Source organism: Strix uralensis, chromosome 3 (assembly GCF_047716275.1).
Source record: "Strix uralensis isolate ZFMK-TIS-50842 chromosome 3, bStrUra1, whole genome shotgun sequence".
In the NCBI taxonomy this organism is placed as follows: Eukaryota; Metazoa; Chordata; class Aves; order Strigiformes; family Strigidae; genus Strix; species Strix uralensis.
In genome coordinates, this window is record NC_133974.1 from 45029857 (window position 1) to 45055389 (window position 25533).

The 25533-nt window shown below is 36.3% G+C and overlaps 1 protein-coding gene across 1 annotated transcript; it reads left to right on the top strand.

Annotated features, from left to right (window-relative positions):
* The first annotated feature begins 1625 nt into the window (after nt 1-1625).
* Nucleotides 1626-25467, top strand: UFL1 (UFM1 specific ligase 1). Its single transcript, XM_074862110.1, has 19 exons — nt 1626-2025; nt 2816-2961; nt 4034-4062; nt 4852-4949; nt 5832-5946; nt 7168-7298; nt 7879-7937; nt 11278-11424; nt 12557-12732; nt 13456-13635; nt 14021-14141; nt 16467-16589; nt 18498-18618; nt 19596-19759; nt 20887-21017; nt 21161-21241; nt 21964-22049; nt 22493-22673; nt 23379-25467. Exons 1-19 carry the CDS (start codon nt 1949-1951, stop codon nt 23589-23591), a joined length of 2379 nt encoding a protein of 792 aa, XP_074718211.1. The 5' UTR covers nt 1626-1948; the 3' UTR covers nt 23592-25467.
* The last annotated feature ends 66 nt before the right edge of the window (nt 25468-25533 follow it).

A 25533-nucleotide genomic window follows, 5' to 3' on the forward strand; every position in this document is an offset into this window, starting at 1 on the left:
AAACTGTCTAAAGAAGAATGATTTCTACAGAAAAAAACCCTGAGTTGTTACTTGAATAATAATTAGGTATAGAAAACATTAACGCACATGTTGTGCATGTGTACATACATCTTGAAAGAAAAGGGTCTTTATAAAATCTCTTTGATTGCAGAGTCAGAACCTGCAATTTCAAAATACCAGTATGTTTATAACTGTTGTGTGTTTATATGATTCATCTGACTCTTCTATGCACGCTGGTAAAACACAACTAAAAAAACCCCAATGACCCAGCTCTATTTACAGATGACTACTTTCACAGATCTGGCAACTGTGGCTTGAATTCAGGTCATACACACACAAGTGAAGGTCACAAATATTATACTTCACTTTTGGATCTTAACTTTAATGCCCAATTTGGCTAGCCCAAAGAGAGAGTCAGACTTTAGGTGGGATTCTCCATAGCCTGTAGACTATATTTGTAATTAAAGCACTTCGGATACGTTTAAGTTTAGGTAGGAAGAACCTAGTTCTAAGTTCCCTGTTCTTTTTCCTGATGTTCGCTACAATAGCCTGTTTCTGTGTAATCTTCATAAAAGTTGGCCCCACAATTGCTCACATTTTTTCCCTACCCCTCCAATACACTATTCATTCCACCTAAATAGTAATGTCTAAATCAAGAATCTGGCTAAGGAGTCTCCCTTGTTGTCTTCTTTAGCAATGGGGAAAAACAGGCACCTCCAATGAGTAATCAGATACCTTGTCTTAGATGTGTGTTTTAGATAGAGCTGAACAACAATTTGAGGAGCATGTCTCACTGTCTATGAAGGCTCCAAAACTAAACTTCAACTGCTAACTCGAGGTGCCTAAACTAGATGAATCCTGCCCCTAGTTTCTCATCACAAAGAAAATGACCAGTAAAACTGAAGCTACATACTTATCCCATTATAAACATGTCACATACTTATCCCACTATAAACATGTTGTTACTATGCCAGTATCTTTCAAAGTATTTGTTTACACTATTTAAACTGCACCCAGCAGAACACAAACAATGCCAGAGACATTTTCCCGTAACTTTTGGAAGGGAGAGAAAACAGTGTCAGTGAAAACAGTGGCTATGCAGCATCTGCATCCACACAGAGAATTTTACCAGCAAGAACCCGGGAAGGCCGATGATACAGCCTCAGCAAGCACGGACCACGTTCGCCACGTTGGGCAGCTCCCAGCCTCCTGCTGCCGTTCCACGCGGGAGGCCGCAGGCGTTGGTGACTGGCGCTTCCCCCGCTGGCCCAGCACCGGAGCGCTCCCCTCTGCAGTACTCTCAGTCATTGCCACAGACGAGTCACCTTCATCATTTAAAGACCTTTAAAACTGTGCGGCCAGCCTCTGATCTGACAGTTAAATTCAGCTCACCCCTCACTGCATAATAGCGGTGCCATTAAATGGCGAAGCTATTTACCTCACACCCCACTTACACTCTAAATTTCATTTCAGTGTTCAGTAACGTCAGTTTCTGATGTTGCTCATATTTCCACAAATACGCTGAAAGCTCGGCTTACATGACCAACCAAGTTTTAGCCCTCGGCCTGCCAGCGCAGTCCCCTCCCGCTCCAGCACCGCGGCAGCGGGTGAAGCACACGGCCGGGGCCGCACCGCGGGACACCGCACCCCTGTCAGCCGTGGCGGCACCGCGCGGGCCTCGCTGCTGCTGACAACACGGTTCGCCGGCTCTCGTGGCTACGTCCACGGTTGCTGCAGCTGCTGGAGTCAGGCCCGCGTGGGGAAATGCTTTTTTTTCTTTTTTCCTTGTTTTTTTTTAATGACCATGGCTGCGGCGAGGCCCGGCAGCGCAGGGACGGCTCCCGCCCGACAGGCGGCGCTGCGGGCGGCGGCCGCGGGGAGGAGGTTTGTCCCCGCTCGGTGCCCGTAGCCCGCCCGGTGGGGGCTGACGTGTAGCGGCGAGGCGGCGATGGCGGCCGCCTGGGAGGAGATTCGGCGCCTGGCGGCCGATTTCCAGCGGGCTCAGTTTGCCGAGGTGGCCCACAGGTGAGCAGCGCGGCGCCGGTACCCGCTGCGGCCTTCGGAGCCCGCCCGCCGGTGTTCCCGCTGCCGGCGCCCCCTCCCTGCGCCGGCGGCCCTCCACTCCCTGCCCCCACTCCGCCCTCACGGCCCCTGGTCCTGGCACCCAGCGGGGTCCCGGGGGCTTCAGGCATGCACCGCCCCTCTGCAGCCCCCCTTTGACTGGCGCCGATCAGGGGTCGGTGCTTGGGAGCCCCGAAGGGGCGTCCGGGGTCCCTAGAGAGTGTATGCGGGTCCACGAAAGTGCATGGGCCGGTAATCGCCGTTCATTTCGAACTGCTAAACACCGTCACGGCTCCTGTGCTTTGTGTCATCCTTATGTGCTGTTGAGCAGTTGAGGTTGTTACCCAGAATTTACTCAACAAAAAAAAAAAAAAAAAAAATAAAAATATCCCGAACAAGCAAAAAAAAACCTAAAAAAAGTACAGAAGGATCAAAGACACGAATTCTGTAACCACAGCGGTTCCTAAATATGCAGGCAGGTGCATTCTTACAGCAGAAGGGACTGACAGCTGTTCCAGAAAAGAGTAAAAGTTGTTTTAGAGGGATGACCCGCATAAGTGAAGCCACATGGACGATTTGGGGAGGCAATAAGTAGGATCCTGAAATTAGTTTTTTGTCTTAAAAAGTATTCACCCAGAACAGCAAGTAATCATCATTGTACTCCTTGTGTTTAGTATTTTTGAAACATTAATTTACAGGTAATTTTAGCAAGTACTTACTTAGAATAATTGATCTTTCTTTATGCTGTTGATAGATTGTCAGAGCGGAACTGTATAGAAATTGTCACTAAACTGATTGCAGAAAAGCAATTGGAAGTAGTGCACACACTTGATGGAAAAGAGTATGTCACTCCAGCACAGATTAGTAAGGAGATCCGGGATGAGCTTCATGTTTGTGGTGGTAAGTGTGGCATTTGCTTTCCTCCTCTGGATTTGGAAGTTAATTTTGAAGACTACAGAAGAATTCGAAAGTTCTCTTCAGTACCCTTAATCTTGCAAAAAAGTGAGCTTGTTTCCTATTGCTTCATCTACATGTTAATTCACCTACTATTATTTTATATTCACTTCAGATCTGTGTTTGGCTTTTAGGTAAGCATATCAAGATATTTTACTTGGTTCATTGTCACCCATGCAGAATTTCTGAGGTAGAAGTGGCTTATGAACCCTTTGAAGGAAATTTGGCATTTTGCTATGGCTAGGTATCTGGCTCAGATGTTTGGCCTTGGCTCAGAATTTCAAAAATTATTCTCCTTTCATGTCATTAGTAATAATATTTTAAAATTGTCATTGATAGGTCTTTTAATTTACTAGTATGAAGAGCCATCTTCTCTGTAAGGTCTGACTTAGGTATCTAAAGAATTAAATATGCTTCACACAGGTTTTGTCGATGGTTTTAATGAGAAGACAGTATATTGTACTTGTAGTTATCTTTAAGAATTAATTTCATGGCATCGTATGTTTGGAAAATTAACTTCCTTATTATGTTCATACAGATTAGTCATTTCTTATGATTACCAAAAGTATGCCTCAGTTTGTGTTATGCCATTGTCTGTCATATCAGCATGATAGCTTAAACTGAATTTAAAGTTGTTTGATTTTGTTAGTAGCATCATACAAAGGTAGAAAGTTTTGGCAATCTCCATTTTGATACCCATGGACAAGTGGTCAAATCCAGATCAGCACTGAGGCAAAAACTAATTGGGAGGGAGTTTGAACAGTGATTTTAACTTCTGGAATTTCTGTATTGGATTGTCAGGAAGGCCATAGGGTGGAACAACATGGGATATCTTGCACTGAACACCTGTGGCTTCTGTGATTTGACAATATATAAAGCTGAAGTTGGTTTAATTGATTTTTTTTTTTTGTAAAAAAGTAATGAAGAAATATTCTGTACGTGATGGACTATGCTATATTCTCAATCTGTTCAAACATGTTTTATGTACTAAAAGTATATTTGTACTTTTTTTTTGAAGGTCGAGTAAACATTGTTGACTTACAACAGGTAACTTCTTAGTAATAAAAAACTATATACTTCTTTCTTTTTTCACCATGTATATTGTAAATATGGAGTTCATCAGTTATACTCCAGCTAAGTTACTTTTTTAAAAGAAAACAAACTTTATGAACAGCTGTCAGCTCATGTCAGAATACTGCAGATTACTTAATCCATCCATTTACTGCTTTATTGAAAGCTCCTCTCTGCATGATGATAATCTAGGACCTCTGAAATCACCACTAAAATATACAGATTTTCTTATGTACTCTTCCTTTGTAAACTAAGGGAGGCAAACAGAAAAGAAATATGTTTCCCATTTAAATTTAAAGCTGCGAGAGCATGCATAATTAACTTTGCTTGTCTCTTTGAATCTTCCCTCTTCCTTCATTAACCTCTTCTCTCTACTAATCTTTATCCTCCAATAGTTTTCCTCTGTGACTAATTTTCCCTTCTGGCTTGAGTAAAATTACTTGGAATCAGAAAACCTCTCTGAAAGACAATTTAGTATCTTCTGTTCTTAGCTTTCTGGAATTTTTTATTACATAGATTTCTTTTAACCTTGTCACAGTTGCAAAGAGAGCTTTGTCCTCCTAAAGCATTGCTGCTTTATTCCAAATCACAGATTAACTGTGTGTGTATGCAACGGTAGAAAAAAATAAAAGCAAAAGTAGAAAATGCAATAGTAGAAAAAAATTCCTTAAGACATAGGAATGTGTAAATATAATATCTCAGTGTTTCAGAATTAATTTCAATTTAAAGAGCGGATAAGAGGTTTCATTGGGGGTATTTTTTTAGGTAATAAATGTGGACCTTCTGCACATTGAAAACAGAGCTAATGACATCGTTAAATCTGAAAAAACTATTCAGCTTGTACTGGGACAGCTTATAAATGAGTGAGTACTTTCAGGAGCAATATGTATAATTCACATCTATTTTTTTATAATGCAGAGTAAAAGTGTTGGCCAGTCTTTGTTGTTTCTGAAGTGAAATACATTTTTCTTGACTGCTACTAGGACTGCTTGGTGACGATCAGTGCTTGGTGGTGATTAGTTCTTCTTTTCCGAATGGCAAGTGAAGCCTATCTCAGCAGAGCATCCAGTGAATCCTTGGAGCAAAGGCCTTACTGAATGTCTCTGCCCAGTGTCCTGCAGTTGAGAGGCTTCGTTTCTTACCGGGTGTTTTTGTGTGCAGCAGCCAGATCTCATTTGCTATGTGGCTTTCTATCTGTCTGCCTCAGCTATTGACAAACCCTCTCATTTTTTCCCACTTCTTGCTTTACCTCACAAGTCTAAGATGTACGAGCAAGTTATTTCATGGCATTCAGCACACTAACAACCACTGAAGTGATACTCTTAAGGGGTTGTTTCTATTATTGATTGTGCTGCAGGATTTATTCTTGGCAAAGAATGTGAACTTCCTGGCTCTCTTGAAATAATTAAGACCTATCTTGCCCACTGAAGCCCTTGTGACATATAGTAGTCTCACTGACATATAATGTGTTCCTGTTCCTGCTTTTAGACAGTTTCATATAAGCCAATAAATGACCAATTTTAATACTACCTACCTGGTTAGCAGGATTAAAAAAAAACACCCCACATTTTCACTGACATTGTTCTCCTTTATTCATTTAAAATAAATTTCAGTTTATTTTTGCAAAGATGCAACAGAAGGAGGTATAGTGCAAGGTCAATTAATAATTCAGCATGTGACTAACAGGTTGATCTTGAAGTTCACACTTAATATGTTGTTTTTTTTTTTTCTTGTTTTTAAATAAGGAGTTACCTGGATCAATTAGCAGAAGAAATAAATGATAAACTACAGGAAACTGGCCAGGTGACAATATCAGAACTCTGCAAGGCATACGACCTTCCGGGAGACTTCCTGATACAGGTGATGCAAGCCACCGACCTAGCAAATGTAGAATTGATTGTGTTCACCTTCTTTTGTTATCTTTGCAATATTCATGGCTTTAATTGTAATGAGCTGTTTGTCATTCTAAGCAGAAAAGTATTAGATAATAAAGGTTGCAGTGTAACAGCTATTCACAGATAGAGGTTGATGTCTGCCTTTTCACTACTGGGCAAAATCTCTTCAGAATCTTTATAACTGTTAGGAACAGATTAGGGTTAGTAATGTTAGGAATAGGTTAGATTAGTATAAGATCTGAAAATTTTTTTTTTTTGAGATATTAAAGACGTAGGGGTAATTTTATCAGTCCCGTTAGCTACCCAGGAGGCAGAAATACAGTGGTAGAGACCTTTCAGTTTATTCAGAAAAGGTGAAATAAATGTTCGTTTCTAGAAGCTGAAGCCAGACATTCAGAGTAGAAAGAAAAAACTGTTTACCTTTGTTAGTGACTGTTGTAGTGTTTAAAAGGATTAGGGAGAATTGTCTTAGCATTGTTGACTTTTGGTCAAGTTGGATTTTGCTTGGAAGATACTTTTTCAAAGGATAATCCTGTGGCATGTGTTAGATGAACAGTCATATTAGGTACCACAGACAACCTTGTTGACTCGATTTATGACCAGATTTCGTCTAATGTTTGTCACGTGATCAGCTTCTACAAAAACATTTCTAACATACAAAAATTATTACATAGTTTCTTTTTGTTTCCTGGACAGTATTTCCTGGGTTTAGTTCACTTTACAAGGATGCACATTTATAAACTGTTTGCACCTCTTGTGTTTATTGTTGCTAATTTTTATCTTGACTGAAAAAATGAATAGCGAATTTGTCTGCCACTGGTTCATGCAAAATTAATATGAAGGTTAAATCTTAGTTTTCACTGTGCATCTCTAAACCTTACTTATTTATTTTGGAAAGTTTTATTTCATCATGAGATACACATATATCTGATAGAAGAGGGCATTGTGAGGAAAGCTGGATTCCCTGAAGTTTGGGGTGTGGGCCCTAACGGCATCACCTTGCACGTAGTAAGACACATTCTCAATATAACTAAAGAGTAATTTCTCCTTGTAGTCCTCATTTCTGAATATTTTGTCTGTCTTAGCAAAACTAATTTGCTGATCTGTTAATACAAATTTTTTTATTAATTTTTGTTTACCATCGTTAATATACAATTTTAGCAGTCATCCCAGCTTCTATTTACAGGCATTATCCAGGCGTTTGGGTAGAATTATTCATGGACAGCTAGACCAGGAAAACCGTGGGGTGATTTTTACAGAAGCCTTTGTGTCCCGGCATCGAGCACGCATTCGTGGTCTCTTCACTGCGATTACTCGGTAAATTGCAACACTTGCAACTACATATAAAAATACTTTTACGATTGAAAAAGAAAACAAAATAAAGACCTAGCTATAGATTTCTTTAAGTGTAGTTCAGTTTTGCGGTGAAATATTTAGTTGTATTATACTCACTTTTTTGAAATGGGGACCTTTTTGAAAGGAGAGCAAGAAAAGTATAACAATATACAACATACTTAAGTTTTTTGGCTGAAGAAAATGTTCATCTGTAGTTCTTTCATTTGTTTGGAGAGTATCTATCCCCAGTCAGTTACACACTGATGTCTACCCACTACATGTGATTAGAGATAATTTTTTCTTACTAAATCAATAACCTTCTGTGTCAATTTGTATGAAAAGAAAAACTTGGGACAGTGAAAGTTTCCTTACAATAATGATTGTAGCTTTGTTACAAGATACAACTTGATAGTAGTTCAAAATTAAAACCTTGTAAGCTGTGTCGCACCCTGGGGCTAAGATATGTAGTTTTGTCCATCTGGAGAAACCTCTCTTATTTCTAGACTTTCCACATCAATTTCAGGTCATTAGCTTATATTGTTTTGTTTTTGTTTCTTCCAAGGCCTACACCTGTAAGTAACTTGATCACTCGGTATGGATTTCAAGAGCATTTACTTTACTGTGAGTTTCATTCAGACTGTTCTGTATGTTTGTTAGTTAATTCATAGGTTCTCCATTACTAGAAGTATGTTTTCCAAGAAGCATTTTCGTAATAACCTTGATTTTGGAACAAAGAACAAGTTTCTCTTTAGTGTAAAAAGTGTTGAACCTTTTGTGCTATCCATAACAGAAGAGATGTTTTCTGTATCTAAAGCAATGAAAGCATACGTTGATGAAATGCCTCTGGGGGCAGAATGATGCAAGAATACAGTACTCATTTTGCCATCTGTTTTGTATTTGCCCTTAGCTACTGGCAGTTTTATCAGTGAAGCACACAAAAGAGGACAGATTTTATGTAGCCAAATGGCATTAACTACTCTGGATTTTATTTATTGACTTTTCTCTGTGATAGCAGAGGCAGAGCTTTTGTTATGCTCTTAGTTAAATGTCTTTATATGCTGAGAGATAAAGCATATCCTTAAACTGTTTACTTTTATTTTCCACAGTTCCTTTTTTAAATAGAAATGCCTAAAGATTTACTATCCAACTGCTGAAACTTCCAGGCAGTACATAATTGTTTCTCACTTCTGATGTTGCAGCTTTTCTTTGACTACCCCCTCCAGTCTGTCCAAAATATTGCTTCAAGCATCATTAGGCTCATATGCTGGATGACCAAGTGCTGCTGGTCTTCGAAATTCTTTAATGGTTTTCTATCTCTTCACATGAAAGTTAATATTTCTCTTTTGTTTGATTGGGTCTTTTTGCCTTCAGGGCATTGTACACTTTAGCTCCACTATAATATCTCTCTGCTTACCTTCTTGTTCTTTGTGACAAGCTTATTCATTAATAATTAAAATCTTAGCATTTAAATAAAAACATATAAACACTCTACTTTCACATAATCAATTTCAGATTTCCTCTTTTTTTTTGGAATGTGCCATCCAGGTATTCATGGATTAAAAGGAAAATCTGCTAAACTGCATTATAGTAATGTTGCAGTACTCAAAAAATTTCAGTATGCAGTTACCGTCTTCTTCAAACAGGTCCTGCAAGTACATGGTCACGTTTTGTCATGTACAATGTTAATGTGAATTGAAGTTCTAGTGTTTTCCTGTCACCACTAGTCATCACAATGGCTACGTGTATTTCTAATACTTTCTTTTAAGGGAGCTTGTTCATCTTTTTCTTTAGTTTTTCTTACTGTATTTCATTTCCTCTGCAGTTTCATAAGTTTCAAAGAGCTTTTTACTCGCTGCCAAAGCACATTTGATTTTATTCTGTCTAGTTGCTGAGATACCATTGCAATTTCACAAATGCTGGAAACTTGAAAAATACCTATTAATGATGTGACTTATACTCTCTGCTTTTTATGTTTGCCATTATTAGCAATGTTTTTAAGTGGTCTTTGTCAATTTTGTGTCTCTTCCTGAAAAAAAATTCAGTGTATTGTTTGTATAATTTACAAACAGCTAATTATTTAATCAACATTTAGTGTTGGACAAGAGAAATAATATTCTTTGGTACTATCACATAGCTGTGCTGCCATTCATGTTAAGCTGGTGTGAAGTTATGATAGAAGACAATTTTAGAAATGAGAAACTGTTAAAGTTGAAACAGTAATTACAAAGCATAATGAAAGCACAGATGTTCTTTATTTCTGAACATTGTGTTGCTGGTGTAGGACAGGCATGGAGGGACGCTTTTCTTCTGTGCCAGACTTTGCCAGAGACCTAATAGGACACTACAAACTGCTCAATCACCTTTGAAAATAAATGTGAGATTACAGTAGTTCTGCAGAGGTCCTGTTGTTTTGTTTTAAAACAAAAGACTATCTAGGCATAATTGTAGTAGGGGTTGTGAAATCTATGAAAGCACCTTCTCTGTCCTAGAGCTTTAGAACTGGCACTTGAAATAATACAAAAACTAATTGGCATATTAATTTCTCCTCCTTTCTCTAAAGACTCCAGTTCATTGGTAGTGCTCCACAAAATTGTTTGAAAATCTGTTAAAGTTTTACTCTTTTTTCCAAAAATCTTGAATAAAAACAAGTTGAGATTGCAAAGAACAAAACTGTATTGTCTGACAATTGCTTAAGTAGAATAGACACGTTGACTCTATTTTCTAGCATAACTAAACTATTAATAAGTATAAAAATCTAATTTGATTTTAAGAATATGTCTTACAAGCTCCATTTTATACAAGGTAACTGAACCATGGCAGAACATGATTTCTAGCTCTTGTCTTAGATCACATTAAGCTATATCTTGTTTAAATCAGTTTCTCTTTCTTCTACATTTTTTCAGTGTAAGTACTGTTCAGCTTTGTTAGTGGCAGTTTTAGAGGCTTATCTACACTATGGGCATATCTGGCAAAAAAATGATTTAATATGCAGTATTTCTGCTGGAACCATGTTTTCAGGTAAATTCTCCTGTGTAGGTGAGCTAAACCTCCATAGGCTGTACTAAGCATGTTGTAATGTTGACTGCTACTCATATTTAATGAGAAAGAAGCCATACCATGTGATACCATTTAATGTTCTGTTCCAGGGTAAAATCTGTCTTTTAACGAAATAGAAATCAACACAAACTGAGGATAAAAAAAGCCGTCTAGCAAAGCTCTGGAATTTAATGGAGCTTGGCAGTTGATGTCACTGATTTATTTTTTTTTTTAATATATCTAGTGACTTACAAAAAGGCAAAAGCCGAATATAGGAGGCAGATCAGATATTACTGTGCACCTTTAATGGATTGAAAATACCTTATTTAGCATCAAGAAAGGCTTAGTACTTTGGTACTACCAGTTACCAATATGTTCTTTGTCAGCGATGTTTGTGCATTATCAGGAGGTTATTACTGGCAACAGTGTGAACATTGTAAACAGATGGTCACCAGTAGGAGGTGTTCACATTTATGCAGCTCAGGTAGCAATTTTTCGTGTCACTTTGGTGTGTTCAGATCTCTCTTTTTTCCATCTTGGTTAACATGCAAGCAGTGAATTGAAAGAGAACATTATTAATAAAATGTTCATATATTTTATTGTCTGGACAGAGAAAGATTCTTTTATGATTACATTTTCTAAATTAAAAGCTCAAACTGTCCATGTATATCTTCAGTAAAAAATGTTTTGTTCCTGCCGTTGTGGCTTACTCTTTTGAAACACTGTATGATTTCCAGAACTTTTATCAAGACATTCTCATAAGCCTTAAAAATAATTGTTAGAACTCAGAAATGTTTCACTAGAACAAGCACAGACAACAAATGGGTGGGGAAAAAAAAGAAACAAAATGGGAAATAATTGCTGTGTTTTGATTAATGGGTATATCGAAGTGGAAAATGTTGCTTCATTTATTTTCTTCTTGTAGCTGTGCTAGAAGAACTTGTTAACACTGGTCGTCTAAAAGGCACCGTGGTTGGTGGGAGACAGGATAAGGCTGTGTTTGTTCCGGACATCTATGCCAGAACACAGAGCAACTGGGTGGATTCCTTTTTCAAGCAGAATGGTTATTTAGGTAATTAATCTATATTCTCATAGATAAAATATCTTTCTAAAACTAGTTTAGGTAATTGCTCTTACCCTAATATAGATCATGTGTAGAGTGAAACCTCACAAGAATAAGTGGAAATCAATACAGTAGTTGATACTTCTTTGTTGAAAGACAATCTTGCTTGTAATGATGTGTTACTTTATCACAAAGAACTGCATTTCAGCAGAGAGAACCATACTGCTAAACTAACTTTACTTCTCACAGAGTTACAAATGCTACTTTTATTGCTGTTCTGGAAACATTTTGCTCATTGTAGACTTCTCAGATGATCATGTTTGACCCACATGGTTGGAGTTTCAGTCCAGGTGTCCAGATTACAACCAGACTTTGTCTGTTAGTAGTCCAGGTAGCCAAGCGTGCAATGCACAGGAAGAACCTTTTCCAGAATAAGATTTGTAAAACTGGAGTGGGTAGCACTAGTGTCCTGATTTAAATCCAAACAAGTCTAACTTAAAGCTGAGTGATGCTGAACGATGGTGTTTTAAAACAGGAGCTATGGGAAAATGTACCCTTGTGGTCCCAAAGGGCCAGTCCCTAAATAAGAGTTAGTCTTGCAGTTTGAAAAGGTTGACATAATTTACTGCAGTAGTATTAAGTGTTTCTGTAATATTGCTTGACTGATAGAGTATCTGTCAAAGTCTTTGAATGTTTTCAGAACATCTAAGTATAAACTGCCAAATAGTTGAAATGCTTTGCTTGTGAGGCTTTGCATGATTCTACGAGTATATTGGAGTAACTTTTGAAAACATTTTGACATTGTATATATTGTAAATATTGTTCATGTTCTATTAGAATACCTTGGGAAGATATAATTGCAAAGATAAATTTAGTGGTATAAGAATCTGAAAAAAACATTTTTTTTCCAAAACTCAGACCAAAGTCATGTCCATGATTTAATCTTCGTATTTCTGTTAGCCCTGTTTAGGTGTAGCTTGTACTGAACTAAGTTTTAGGGCAGCATCACCTTGAGGCTGCATTTACTTGTATAAAAACTATATGTAATGCTTCATTTCCTGCTTTCAAAAAAAGTTACCACATAAGATCCTGTATGTATATGAAGATACTTAAATGTAACAGACATCTAACTATTTTATAGAATTTGATGCCTTGTACAGACTTGGCATCCCCGACCCAGCAGGCTACGTTAAAAAAAGATACAAGTCCACACAGCTGTTATTTCTGAGAGCAGCTTGTGTTGGTCAAGAAATTGTGGATCAAGTTGAAGGCTCTGTAGAGGAAGCCATCAGCTCTGGAAACTGGATAGATGTAGCGGTAAGCAATCCTTTCAGTTCTTGTTGTTGGATTTATTTATTTAGTCTTATTTTTGTGTCAAATGATACTTTATGGAAACTCACATATGTATAGTGAAAACAGCATGTTGTCAAAGAAGAATATTCAGATAAGTAAAACAGCAAGTAAAAAGGCATTATTTGCCTTTAGGTTGGTCTGAACAAAAACAGGGGAAGGACATACCAGTATTCAGTTGATAGACACCTGAGACTAACTTTCATTTCAAGATTAGTGTTAATGTATTCTGCTAGAGAGCAATATATTTCTGTGGGGTTATTTTTTGGAAAACAGTTTAAACTGAACTCTTATGACAGTTTCAGTAAGCAGAGGAATATTATCCATTTTGTCCTGGCTAAATCCTAATTTTAGGCCATGCAGCACTACTTTGTCACTTGTAAGGAGGCCTGCTGTTGTTTTGTGTTTGGTGTTACTCTGTATCTGTTGAGCTGCATTTTGAAGAAGTTGACATGTGTTTTCCCAGAGGTAACATATGTTCTAGAGCAATGTTGATTTGGGATGTCAGAAGATTTAAAATAGTGTTTACTCTTAAATTACTAGTTTAATTTTAAAAGTGCAATATATTCTAAATAGTTAACAGATGTCAAAGGGGGTGTCTGTGGATTCTTTTTATTCTCATACAAGTATGTCTGTCTGTTCTAGAACAGATTATTGTATGTAAATTTTTTTTTATTTTATTTATCCTAGACTCTTCTGCCCAGTTCATTGTCTGTAGAAGATGTTGGGATTTTGCTTCAGCAAGTGATGAGATCTTTAAATAAAAATTCTTCAGGTTTAGTCTTCAGTGACACCATTGTGGTCAGTGAGAAATTTCTAAGCAGCTGTGCTGATCTGTTTTCTGATATGATGCAACAGAAAGCTGAAAAGGTACAGATTTTTTTAATTGGTCAAGATGCAATACCTGTTGGATGTTGTAGTGTAGTTTATGTGACTTCCTATTTGCTGTGATCTCTTTACATCTCATCCGAAATTCAGTTTGAGAAGAAAGGCAATAATGAAGAAAGGGTTTGTATATGTAATCAGTGTAATTTAATTATATTAATTTGCACTCGGGGAACACCATCACACTAACAGTATGATCAGATGCTGAATTTTGAAGAGAAGAATAAATGTCTTTTCGTGTGTTGCACTTGGAAAACATGGTGTTAGATTAGTATACTTAAAAATGGCCAGATGGCTTAAATGTTTCCCTATGTAGCTTTTGTTGCTGTGTATATCTTTTTTGTTGTTAAGTATGTGTTCTTCATTTTAGGAAATGAAAAATAACCCTGTTAATTTAATCACTGAAGAAGATTTAAAACAGACTGCTGGTTTAGAGAATTTATATGCTAATAAAAAAGACAAAAAAGATGAAAGACGAAAGAAAGCAACAGGTAAGGCATCAATATTTAGTTTAAGCCAAAAAAAAAGAGGCTTGTTTAGCCTTGGAAATATTCAGATAAAAAGTTACTGCATTTTGTAGTCCATTAGTTGCCTCCAGTCCGTTGCTGAAGATATTTAAGAAATAATCCAACCACTTCTCATCATTTTACTGGAGGTGTAGATGTATCTGAGCTATGTCCATGAGAACTAATTTCAGATTTAGAAGTGCAGAGGAAGTGCCGTAAAGATATCTTGCGTTCATTCAACACAGGTCAGCTGGCTTTAGAAGGAATCAATGTTCATTTATTTGTATATAAGATTAAGTTGTGCAGTGAGGACTGACCAAACCAGTATTAGCTCGAGGACCTCTGTACCATTTTTTTATTACACAGTGTAGATACACTCTTACTCTCCACTTTTCAGGGATCCAGGACAATGAAAATATTTCTTAATAGTCTTGAGAAGTTTTTTCTGAAATTACTCTAAATTCAGAAGTAAGGTATTAAGATGGTGTTTTTTGGAGAATATTATGCATCTTTTCTGAGAATCCCATGCCAGACAATTTTCTGTTGTTTCCACACATAGCAGTTATTTGGAGATTAACACAGTTTACTTTAAGGTATATTCTGTGTTAAATTAATCCCAAGCCTTACTCCATTTGTGTGGTGGCTGTTTGGAATAGATCCACGTGTCTAGACACATTCATATCCACAAGTAATATATGCTGCACCATCAGCAAGCTCTACCCTGAAGTGGTCTTTTTATGGACTGTTAGGTGTATTACCTTAAAACAGTCGGCATCATGGTTTAAGGATTACGTGGTGTTATTGTATAATGGCAGAATCACGTTGCCTATCTTAAGGTCTGTGCATGACTATATCACTATATACTGTTTAAGTGTAACCTGACCTGGTGTAGTGTTAATGCAGCTCATACAAATATGGATTCCATCATGTATTGGATTAATGAAAGTTTTAAAGACAAATTCTCTATTGTCCATTTGTAATACTATTTGCAACAAACAAGTATCTGTGAGGCATGTGCTCTTGTATTCCTTTCTATAGGTTACAGCCCGCGTTTCCTGTTGTCAGAGATACAGCTTTTCTGGCAATAGTCTCTCCTGCGCCATCTCTTTGTGGATAAGATCTTGACTGCAGATTGCAGCTTTTTCTGTATGGCTATTAAAGCGGAATACAGAATGTACGGAGCTTGTTTCCAAAATAACTAATATGTTGCACAGTTGACAAACAGCTTGTATCTGCTCAGCTAAATGCAGTCACATTTCAAATAAGCTTGTGAAAAACACCAACTCTTTTTTTTGGAGAGGTGAAAAACTCAGAAAGTCTCACAAGTACACTGTCTGTTGCTAGCTGACAGTGAACTGGTTGGCTGTTCCTGCAAAGTAATGCTTAAACATCCACCTACAGCACATACCAGATGTGGTTAGCTTTGTGAGTAGTAGCATCTTGTCTTTGTGTTTCCTTTTCCTAAATGATAGTACTGCTACGTAATGCAGTTACTTGAAATCTTGGACCTTGTATTTAAATGTAAACATAACTAACTTTTCAAGACTTAGTGCGTGTATAGAACCAGTTATTCTGGAGTTTTAATTTCTTTCAAGTGAAAAAAGAAGGGAACAGGCTGTGAAAAAGGGAACAGCAGAACAGCTTACTTTGTGGAGAGGGACTGTGCTACAAATTGAGATCCTGTCTGCAGTGTGAATACATGGATTACAGGACCTACAAACTAAGTAGTTTGTTATGTTTATCAGAACTGGAACATCTCATTGCTTTATAGTCATCCAGGAATAGTCAAAAAAGAATTAGTGTTCTAGTTAATTGAATACACGCTTCCAAGAATATTTTGGATAAACGCTTACTGCATAGGATTCTTTCTCTGAAAATTAATAAAGTTACATTATCTGGAATATTTTTGAGTAGCTCAGTTATTCAGCATCACTGAATAAAAATGCTAAATGCTAACTAAGAAGCTATTTTCAGCCAACAGAAAATCTCCCATTACATTATGGATACTGGTATCTCATCCGTTTTCAGCTGGAAAAAGATATTGATTTTTTTTTTAATGATATGTACATTTGATATAATTAATATTTACATTTATTAGCTTAAACAAAGCTTTGACTCAGTTGCTTTTTTTTCTTGAGAATGAAACTTAGGTCCCTAAGATTCTGGAATATGTATTGTAGGTTACGTTTAGAATCAGGCTGTGTTTTTTTAATTCACCATTGACAAGTAATGTGGATAAATTACCATAATACTGTAAACTTTTTAAGTGCTAGAACTTCACTGTGCACTAAGCAAATAATTCTCCACCAGAGGGCAGTGGAAGCGTGAGAGGAGGAGGAGGTGGTAATGCTAGAGAGATTAAGATTAAGAAAACCAAGAAGAAAGGAAGAAAGGACGCTGACAGCGATGAAGAGTCGCAGACAACTAGCACAGGTTTGTCATTTTATTTCGGGCACTATTTACTCATACCGACATGTTTTTATCACTTGCTTTTCCACATCTCTGTTTTTCCCCACTGTATTGGTAAGATCAAGTAAAATATCAAAGAATTTGAGAATACTATTCTGTTAGAATTGTGTCAATGGATATGATATTGCTATCTAAGTGAAGTGGGCATACTGTATTCACTGAATAGTATAACTTACTCTTTAAAAACAAAATTTAAGTAAAGGAAATGAGAGCGGGCAGATTGTGGGGGTTTTTAATTTGGTTTTATGTAGGAAATGCCTTAGATTTAGGGATGAATATTGTTTTTTTAACACCTTCTGAGTACTGTAAGATAAATGGATAAGTTCTCATCCAGTTCCAAAGCTTAATCAGCTTAAATTAACAAATCATAGCAATGAATCAGTACTAAGATGTTTTTCCTCATAAGGGTAAAATATATAGTCACAATAAAGTTTTAATATTTTAAGTAAGATTCATCTTGTTTAACTGAGACTTCTACATCTGAGCTAGCTCCCTTTATAACTGCTGACTTTGTAATGGAGGAAAGTGGGTACTTTGAAGGCCTAGTCTGTCTCGCTTGTTTTAGATCTGTACTACAGGATGAGTTTGAATCACTCCCTGTTGGTGCCCATTTCTCCATCTTTACTGTTAGGAGAAGGAGCGTGGATGGCTTCCTCAGAAGTAAACACCTATTGTTAGACTTAGCAAACTGGTGGCAAATGAAACAATCATAATTATGTGTTATTTCTTTTATTCGATGGAGTACCAGAAATGTGTACTTCCATTTTATATATAGTATCTAGAATTTCAGTACTGACTGAAAAATACTTGTAAACATATTTGAAGTTGTAAAGTACAGCATCTTCATTTTATATGATACTATCATAGGTTACTCTAATTCACATATAAATGAAGTTATTTTTCAAGACTACTCAGTTATTGAGTAAAACAGTTTAAACCACCTTTTATTTTGGTGTAACCTTTCATGTTTTACAATTGTATTGCTGTGCTGTAATAAATAGATTGAACCAAAATACCAAGATAAATTCAGATGTAACCATTCAAATATAAATAAGATCATTCCAAAACCTGATTTAGTCTCCCTTTCCACCTGTTTATATAGCCTTGTATGTTGTTTATTGCTACTGTGGCACAACTAGGAACATCATTAATTTCCATTCATTCGGTTACCTTATGTGCAGAATAAATGTGGTTTATGCTGCACCTGGAACATGGAATGCCTGTCCTTTTCTGGTTCCCTGTCATCATCCTGATCTCATTCTTACATGTAAAAACTAATTTCTGCAGCATGCAGACAAACCTTATCTTTTGTCCAAAACCAAAATACAGATGCACTAATTAGTATGTATTTACAAGCAACATGCAAGTTGATTTTGTTACTGGAACTTGTCTAGTTTAATATCCTTGCTTTATCATGTCTCGAATTTTATATTGTAACCTCAAGTTTAGGATACTCTCTGTTACATGACTGTGTACTTTACTAAATGGGGTTTAAAAAAAAAGCAACCAACCACCTCATGAAATCTGTTCTATTCAGTTTTGGCATTTTAAAAAACCTATTTGGTCTTGGTGACGTCATTGTTTCTAAACTATTGGATGGGCTGGGCAGTTTGAAATGTCTCACCAAAAACACATTCCATCATATACTATTTAAGTTGTCTATTACAGAAAATAACTTCTAAGCGATCAAAAGAGAAATTTTGTGTGTAAAATTTAACTGTCATGCAGTCATCCCTTTTTTGCATTGTCGGTAAAGCATTTCTTCTGTGGAGGTGTAGACTTTGAGGCATTGCAGTGTTTCACGCTACAGACTAACTGCAGCAAAATTAAATACAATGTTTTCTCAATTAATGTTGCTCATGGCCACTACAGGCAGGAATAAGCACCCGGAGTTCCCTTTCATGTCACAAGAGGAAATTCAAGATGTTTTAAAGACCCACATGCAGGATTGCCCTGAAGAGCTTATTACAGAACTTGCTGAACATCTAATGAGGTAATTTCAGTAATTCGACTGGAGTTATAAAGTCTGTGATTCACTTCAGATGAATCTTCTCTTCAGTCTCTTTTCCTGCTTAGAAAAAAATGTTTTGATGATAGAAGTCAACCACAATATTCTTTTTCTATAGGGCTCCATGTTACCTATTTACTTACATATTAGAAAGCTGTGCTGACACAGTAATGAGAAATAATGCTTCTGCTTAGCAGTAGGTGTTTCTGCATGCTTTGTCAGCAAGCATGTAGTCAGGTTCATTTCTACCCCCTTATGCTGATCCATGTTGGGGTTTCACCAGTTCCATCTTCTGCACAGCCCTTGGTGTATGTTCATGTTTCCTGTCTTTTGTGGCTCCGCTGGCACCTGTGTGAACTGAGTAGTAAGCTAGGTCAGCAAACTGATCTAAGCAAAGATGAATAACTTACTTTAAAAGATGTTCCATACAAGAGAGAGGATGCAAATACGTGTGTTTAGGGCAAAAAGGACGTGATAGAACTGTAAGAGCCTAAGCTTGAGAAACTTGGGAGTGCAATGGTAACTGCATCATTAGAAGGGCCTGTGCTATTTTAATGCAACTTAAGTCTTCCCCTCTTACGGCTCTCATTGGTCTGAAATTTGTCCACGGACCCCTGAAAGAGTTTGTGAATTGTGTTGCTTCTGAAAATCTTTTCTGTCTTTCATCTTGTTCCCATTTAGGAGTTGTTGAATTAAAACCTTGGCAATCATTTACATACCATGCATACTGTAACCAATAGTATTTCTGCAATTACAAAAGTACATTTTAATTTCCTAGTGCTTTTTTCTGATTTCAATTATTTGCTTTTTATTTATCTCACCATTCTGTGGCATTCACGTCCCATACATTTACTATGTAATGAGGTAGCTTTCTCTATTGGTGATATATTTGGAAAAACCTTCTACAGTTTTACACTTTGCATAATGTTCCCTTTTTCTCTTTTCTTCTTCCCTGTTCTAAGACCTTTAACAAAAACTTACCAGGAAGTTGTGCGTTCTGTTTTTACGTCTTCAACATCTTCCTCTGGAGCTAGCAGAAGACAGACTATGAAGGACTTGCAGGAGGAATTCTCAAACTTGTACAACAACATTCGGTTATTTGAAAAGGGAACTAAGCATTTCACAGGTACAATAAATATATACTTTAAAAAATGGAATATGATACTTCAGGGATGTTGAATATATTCCAGAATCTACTTCAAGGTCAAAGAAGAGCAACAGTTTAAAAGGAAAAATTTAGAGATGTATTTACATTGCCTAATGCTGACCTGATGCTGGATTGTATTGCTTTGTACACTTACTGAAATATGTTATCTTTATTTCATATCTATAGTCTGTTATATTTTTTTTCAAGATAATTGTGGGTTCCTGTTCTTCCTTCCAAAATGTTTGCATTCCTTCCCAGTTTTTAAGTGTCTGGGGGGAAAAAAAAAAGAAGAAAAAAGAAAAAAATTTGTAAGCTTACTTCATTCTGTCACCTGTGCCACTAATGAGAGAATTGAATACTACCTGATTCTAAGAAGCCCCTGTGAAAACGTCTTTTAGGTTTGATACTGAAAGTACCTGCTCCTTGAGGGTAGTTTTTCAAAAAGGTGTAGAGTCATTTTGCAGTGGGTTACTTTGTAAGGTGTCTTCTTTAGCTACCTATATTTTGTGACAGAAAAGTAGCATTAGGAAAATATTGTAGACATTTTAACGATTCTCTGCTCTATTCAACTTTCTTCTAGAACTTTCTCTGTAGAAAACATAAAAGGAAACACTAGCAAAAAACCACAATATTCCTATGTTTAGGAATAAAGGGAATTATTTCCCATTGGCCTCTGTTCTTGTACATGTGTTCTGCAGCTTCTTTTTTCTAAAATTCTACTGTTTCAGTCTTAAGGGCATGTGCCTCCTCTTCTGTTTAACTGCTTGTCCTGTAGACTCTTCCTTTACATACTTTTGACTTGTTGGTGGATAGCAGTGGTTGTTCATTAGTGGTTCAGGAAAATTGTACAGGAACTAGTTTACTGCTTGTACAGGTACACCTTTGAAATACTAACAATGCATTAAAATGAACTTACAGACCATTTCTCACTGAACAGTGTTCCATAAGCAACTGCAAATGAGGGATGTGAGCTTCAGGTATCCAGATAACTTTCTCATACTTTATCATGATTGATAGAGTCCATGTTTTAGGAAGTGCTGTGATAACTGTCATAGGAATCAGATAACTATAAGAAGTTACTTTTAATCACTTATTTCTTTTAACAGATGAGACTCAGACTAATCTAGCCAAACACCTGTTGAAGACTGTCTGTACAGATATTACAAATCTTATTTTCAACTTCCTAGCATCTGATTCAATGATGACAACAGAAAATTATTCTACAATCACAAGTGAGGTACACAGATAACAGTTTCTTTTTAACAGTCTCAAATAGATCAGTGATGTTTATTTAATATTTAATTATCTTCTGCTTAAATATGCCTGCAGCTAAAATGGTAATTAATTATTACAGATTATTTCCATTCATGTCTCATACAGGTCCGGACCAAGATTTTAGGTAAATTGCCAGAAGACACCAAAGGTCCTTTAACTAAACTGCATACTTCTCTGAATGGCAAGGTAAAGTGATCCAGAATCTTTTGAGTTCACATTTTCTGTTCTGCTGATACAATGCTAATAAACAGCCGACATAAATAGTGTGGTACATAACTGCTGCTGCTGTGAAGGGTGAAGGCAAAATAATCTTTTGAAATTGTGTAAATCAGTGAGAGTAAGTACAGTATCATATCTGTGAATTTTAAGAGGTGGAAAGGTGGTCTTACATTTTGATATTGATAGTCACCTAGCTCTTTGCTTCCAGATGGAATCCAGTGTATCTTTTGTGTGCAGGTAAGAAAAGTAAAAGCTGAGAGAGGATCAGCAGTTAAAGTAGTTGATATTTCTTGTATTTTGTTCCCAATGTTCCCGGTTGTTATCCCATGTATTTCTGAACTAGTAAAATCCTAGATATTTAAAAAAAAAACCCTTCAGACTATGGCAGTGTAAGTACAAGGGAAAGTAATTTCTTAATTCTTCTATGCAAAAGGCCATACTGATATGTTTCTTAAGAAAAAAAATCTGTAAATAATTGTAGAGCATGTATTCCTTCTTTAATTCCATTTTTAAGACTAATGGATTATAGTTTGTTTTAGTATTTAACACTAAAACAAATACTTTCTACTTTTTCTTTTCTTCCATAGTTTATTTGAAATGTATTCAAAGTCATCTGTTTGTGGGATTAATTGTGAACAGTAGGTAACCTTTTTTTACACAGATTAAATATTTATATCATTTTTTGATAGAGCATAGAAGATTTTCTTTCATGCCTGGATTCTGCAGTGGATATTTGTGGTATTATGGTGAAAAAAGGAGACAAAAAGAAGGAAAGGTACCTTAACTTTATTTATTCTATACACAGTATGTGAAGTGTAGCTCTTTTGCTGCACAAATATCAGGTGGTTAGTTTGGTAGCAATCACACAGAATGTGTAGGAGACAGCCTTCCTTTCCAGACTGTTTAACTGAAAAATGCAAAGCCAAACAGTCCTAATTCCATGGGAGAAGGAGCAGGGGGAGGGTTCCTGTTTAGCTAATTTGCTTGACTGACTGCTTACTACAACATACCAGTTTATAAATTCTCTAGGGGGCTTTTCAAAATCTGACTTACACCAGTGCTAGCTTTTTTTTAAAAAAAAAATAGAATTTCACATAAAGAACTGGTCGGTCAGAGCAGAACAGTAAAATTAAGTTAAATATGTTTTAGAGTGTATTTTCAACTACTATAAAACAGAACAAGAAATATATTTTTATATAATGTATTCCTGTTCCTTAGGCAAGTCCTATTTCAGCATAGACAAGCTCTGATTGAACAGCTAAAAGTCTCAGAAGATCCAGCTCTTGTTCTGCACCTGACATCGGTACTGTTATTTCAGTTTTCAACCCACTGCATGCTTCATGCACCAGGAAGATCAGTACCACAGATCATTAATTTCCTAAGTGGCAAGATCCCAGAGGTATTCCTTTCTAGCTTTTTAGGGGGAAAGTGCCTTTTTTCTATGACAGAACATAAAAGTTGTGCCTTATACTATTCCTGCTGCATAAGACTGACACCTTTGTGTTTCATGTCTAATCATTACTTTATGTGCAGAATATACAATTTCTCTGATCTGTATTGTATTTCAAACCTATCATTTCAGGGATCTGTCTTCAGTATCTTTTAATAAAATTAAAAATCAATCTGTTATTAGTACTGTAGCTTTTGCCTTTATCCATCGAGACAGCTATGTATTGGGGGATATTATCATTCCTATAACTGACATTTTTTGTGCTCTTTTTCCTCCCAGCTAGAGCATGGTTGCTTTTAAACTTTTCTAATTCAGTTTTAAAGAAAGATGTATGTTTTCAAAAATAAAAATACTGAAATTCTATATTCTAATCTGCCAAAACGGATGTTTTCTACTAACTGCATTGCTTTTCTGCTTCAGTGGTTAATTGTCCTGTTCTTGCAGCATGGATGCACTTTCATTTTTCTGCCTCTTTGAACGTCTCTCAGAATTTAGGTTGCAAAATACCTTGATGGAAGTATATTTATGTATCACTAACCTTCTTTATGCAAGAATGGGAGAATGCTTTTTTAAAATTTAATCTTTAATTAAAGGTCTTTATACCTTCTCTGTAACATTGACATTCCTTTGTTTTGTTCTGTTTTTTCCCCTCAGGATCAGCATTCTCTGTTAGTCAAATACCAGGGATTAGTAGTGAAACAATTGATCAACCAGACTAAGAAAACTGAACATGGAGACAGCAACACAACAGATAACCTGGAAGAGAAGGAAGAAGCAGATACCATCCGAAAAGAGCTCCAGGAAATCACTACCTCTATCAAAGATCTTGTTCTCAGACCTAGGAAATCTTCTGTAACAGAGGAATAAAATTATTATTCAGTGTATCCACATCCATGATACAGTCAGATTTTATTTTTTTTATCCTGAAGGGAAGGATAGCAGAAAATGCTTAACAAACTTTAAAATTTGGCTTCTAACAATTGCAAATCACAGCCTGGGAACACAGTTGTTGGGTGATGGTGGCAGATGGAGTTTTGTTATGTACTACTACATGTAGTACAGGAACTACAGGGTATGTATAACAGACATTAAATGTAGATGTGACAGAGCAGTTGTGGACACTGGGTATGAAATTAGTGGGTTTTAATTGGCATCTTCACGTAAGACCTCAAGAAATGGTTATTCTTCAGATAGCAGTGTATTCTGTTCCATACACACACGGGCTTATAGTTTTACTTCTCTGATTTGGATTTATAGTGATCTAAGGATTGCATATAAGTGTATATAAGCCTCTATATCTTAATTTCAAATGCTAGTTTTGAAACATATACTCATACCTAATAGTATACCAATGAAAGGCCATCTTTACTTTTGGATATCGTTAGTGGATGTTTTCAGCTTCCAGACCACTGGGCCACAACAGTAAAAACATTGAGTACGAGTGTATATTGCTAAACTTAAGAGAAGTGACCCAGTGCTAATGTGAGTTTCTAAATGTACTGAGAGCTTATGGAAATCAGCACGCTCATGCTATTAATGTATTCTGTTACTCTCCATAATAGCTGTTCATTTAAAATTTTGTAATTTGGACAGAGGAAGTGATAGAAGTGATACCCTTTTGCATTGATATTTTGGGAGTGGATAAATACTGTTATGTCTGCCATATTTTACATGCTATATGTTCATTTAGTGGACTTGTTCAGTTCTTACTCCAGTTCGCATAGCAGTTAGAAGCACTTGCTTGCATTCTGTCAGCTCCTTGAGAGAACTTGTGGTATTCTGTTTATCCTGTGAGTTTCTTGAAAATAATTTAGTTTATGATCTTTCTACATGAACTTTATAGACCGAAATATTGGCTAAGTGTTTCCCTCAATTTCGTACTAGCCTTATTTTTACATGAGCGGTACTTTGTCTTCAGGAAAGTGGAAGAATGCGTAAAATAGAGTTCTGCCACTATTACTGACATAATTCTTGTATGTCAAATATAATTCCAACTTATTTTTAAAAGAAGATAATTTTCAAACAGTAAATATTTGAATTGTGTTACTTCAGTAATGCCCATTGATTTCATGTGTGTAATTTTAGGGTTTTGCATAAAATCAAGTTTGAGTAGTAAGTCAAGAAATAGAGTTATTTTCAGTGAAAATGTTATTCACCCATTCTTGCCAAAATTCTTTGAAAGCAAATTCTGTGCAACCCCTACTCTGTTCAAATATTTCTGTTTTCCAACAGTTCACATATTCTATAAACTTAATCATAATATACCCAGGCCTGAAATTGCAACAAATGAAAGTTGAAGAGGCCAAGTATGGAAGCTCAGTAACAGATTAACCAAGGTTAAGTTTATTTCAGTAAGGTAAAAAATTGAATTTTATACATATATAAAAGGCAGTGATGTTTAACAATGTTCACATCAATGCTGATCTTTTCCCAGCTGTAAAAGCAAAACAGTTTGGCAGAAGCAAAGGTAGTTGTTTCCTTGGCTGGAGGCTATCATAGCTGACAATAAAGGACAATGAGGAGTAAGAGATGAAAAATGCTCAGGCTGTTTAAGAAATAGAGTTTGCATACAGAGAATAGGTTTGATTTCTTGTTATTTAGCCAGAATAATTAAGTTTCTCTACTGAATGTAAACAATTTTGTATGACATTGAGCTACTTTGTAAATAATATGCCATATGATATTCTGTATGCAAATATGAAATTATTTTAATAACATTAAATGATGAAGTATTTAAAACACATTCTGTTGACTTAACCAATGGTTGATCATCTCGCAACTTGCAGCTTTCAAACAGCAATTGGTAGTA

Bases quoted from the DNA above. Each gene is read 5' to 3' on its own strand.
- UFL1 (XM_074862110.1), top strand. From the start codon at position 1,949: ATGGCGGCCGCCTGGGAGGAGATTCGGCGCCTGGCGGCCGATTTCCAG. The intron at 2,026-2,815 runs GTGAGCAGCGCG...TGCTGTTGATAG, and splicing joins TTTGCCGAGGTGGCCCACAG to ATTGTCAGAGCGGAACTGTA. The intron at 13,636-14,020 runs GTACAGATTTTT...TCTTCATTTTAG, and splicing joins TGCAACAGAAAGCTGAAAAG to GAAATGAAAAATAACCCTGT.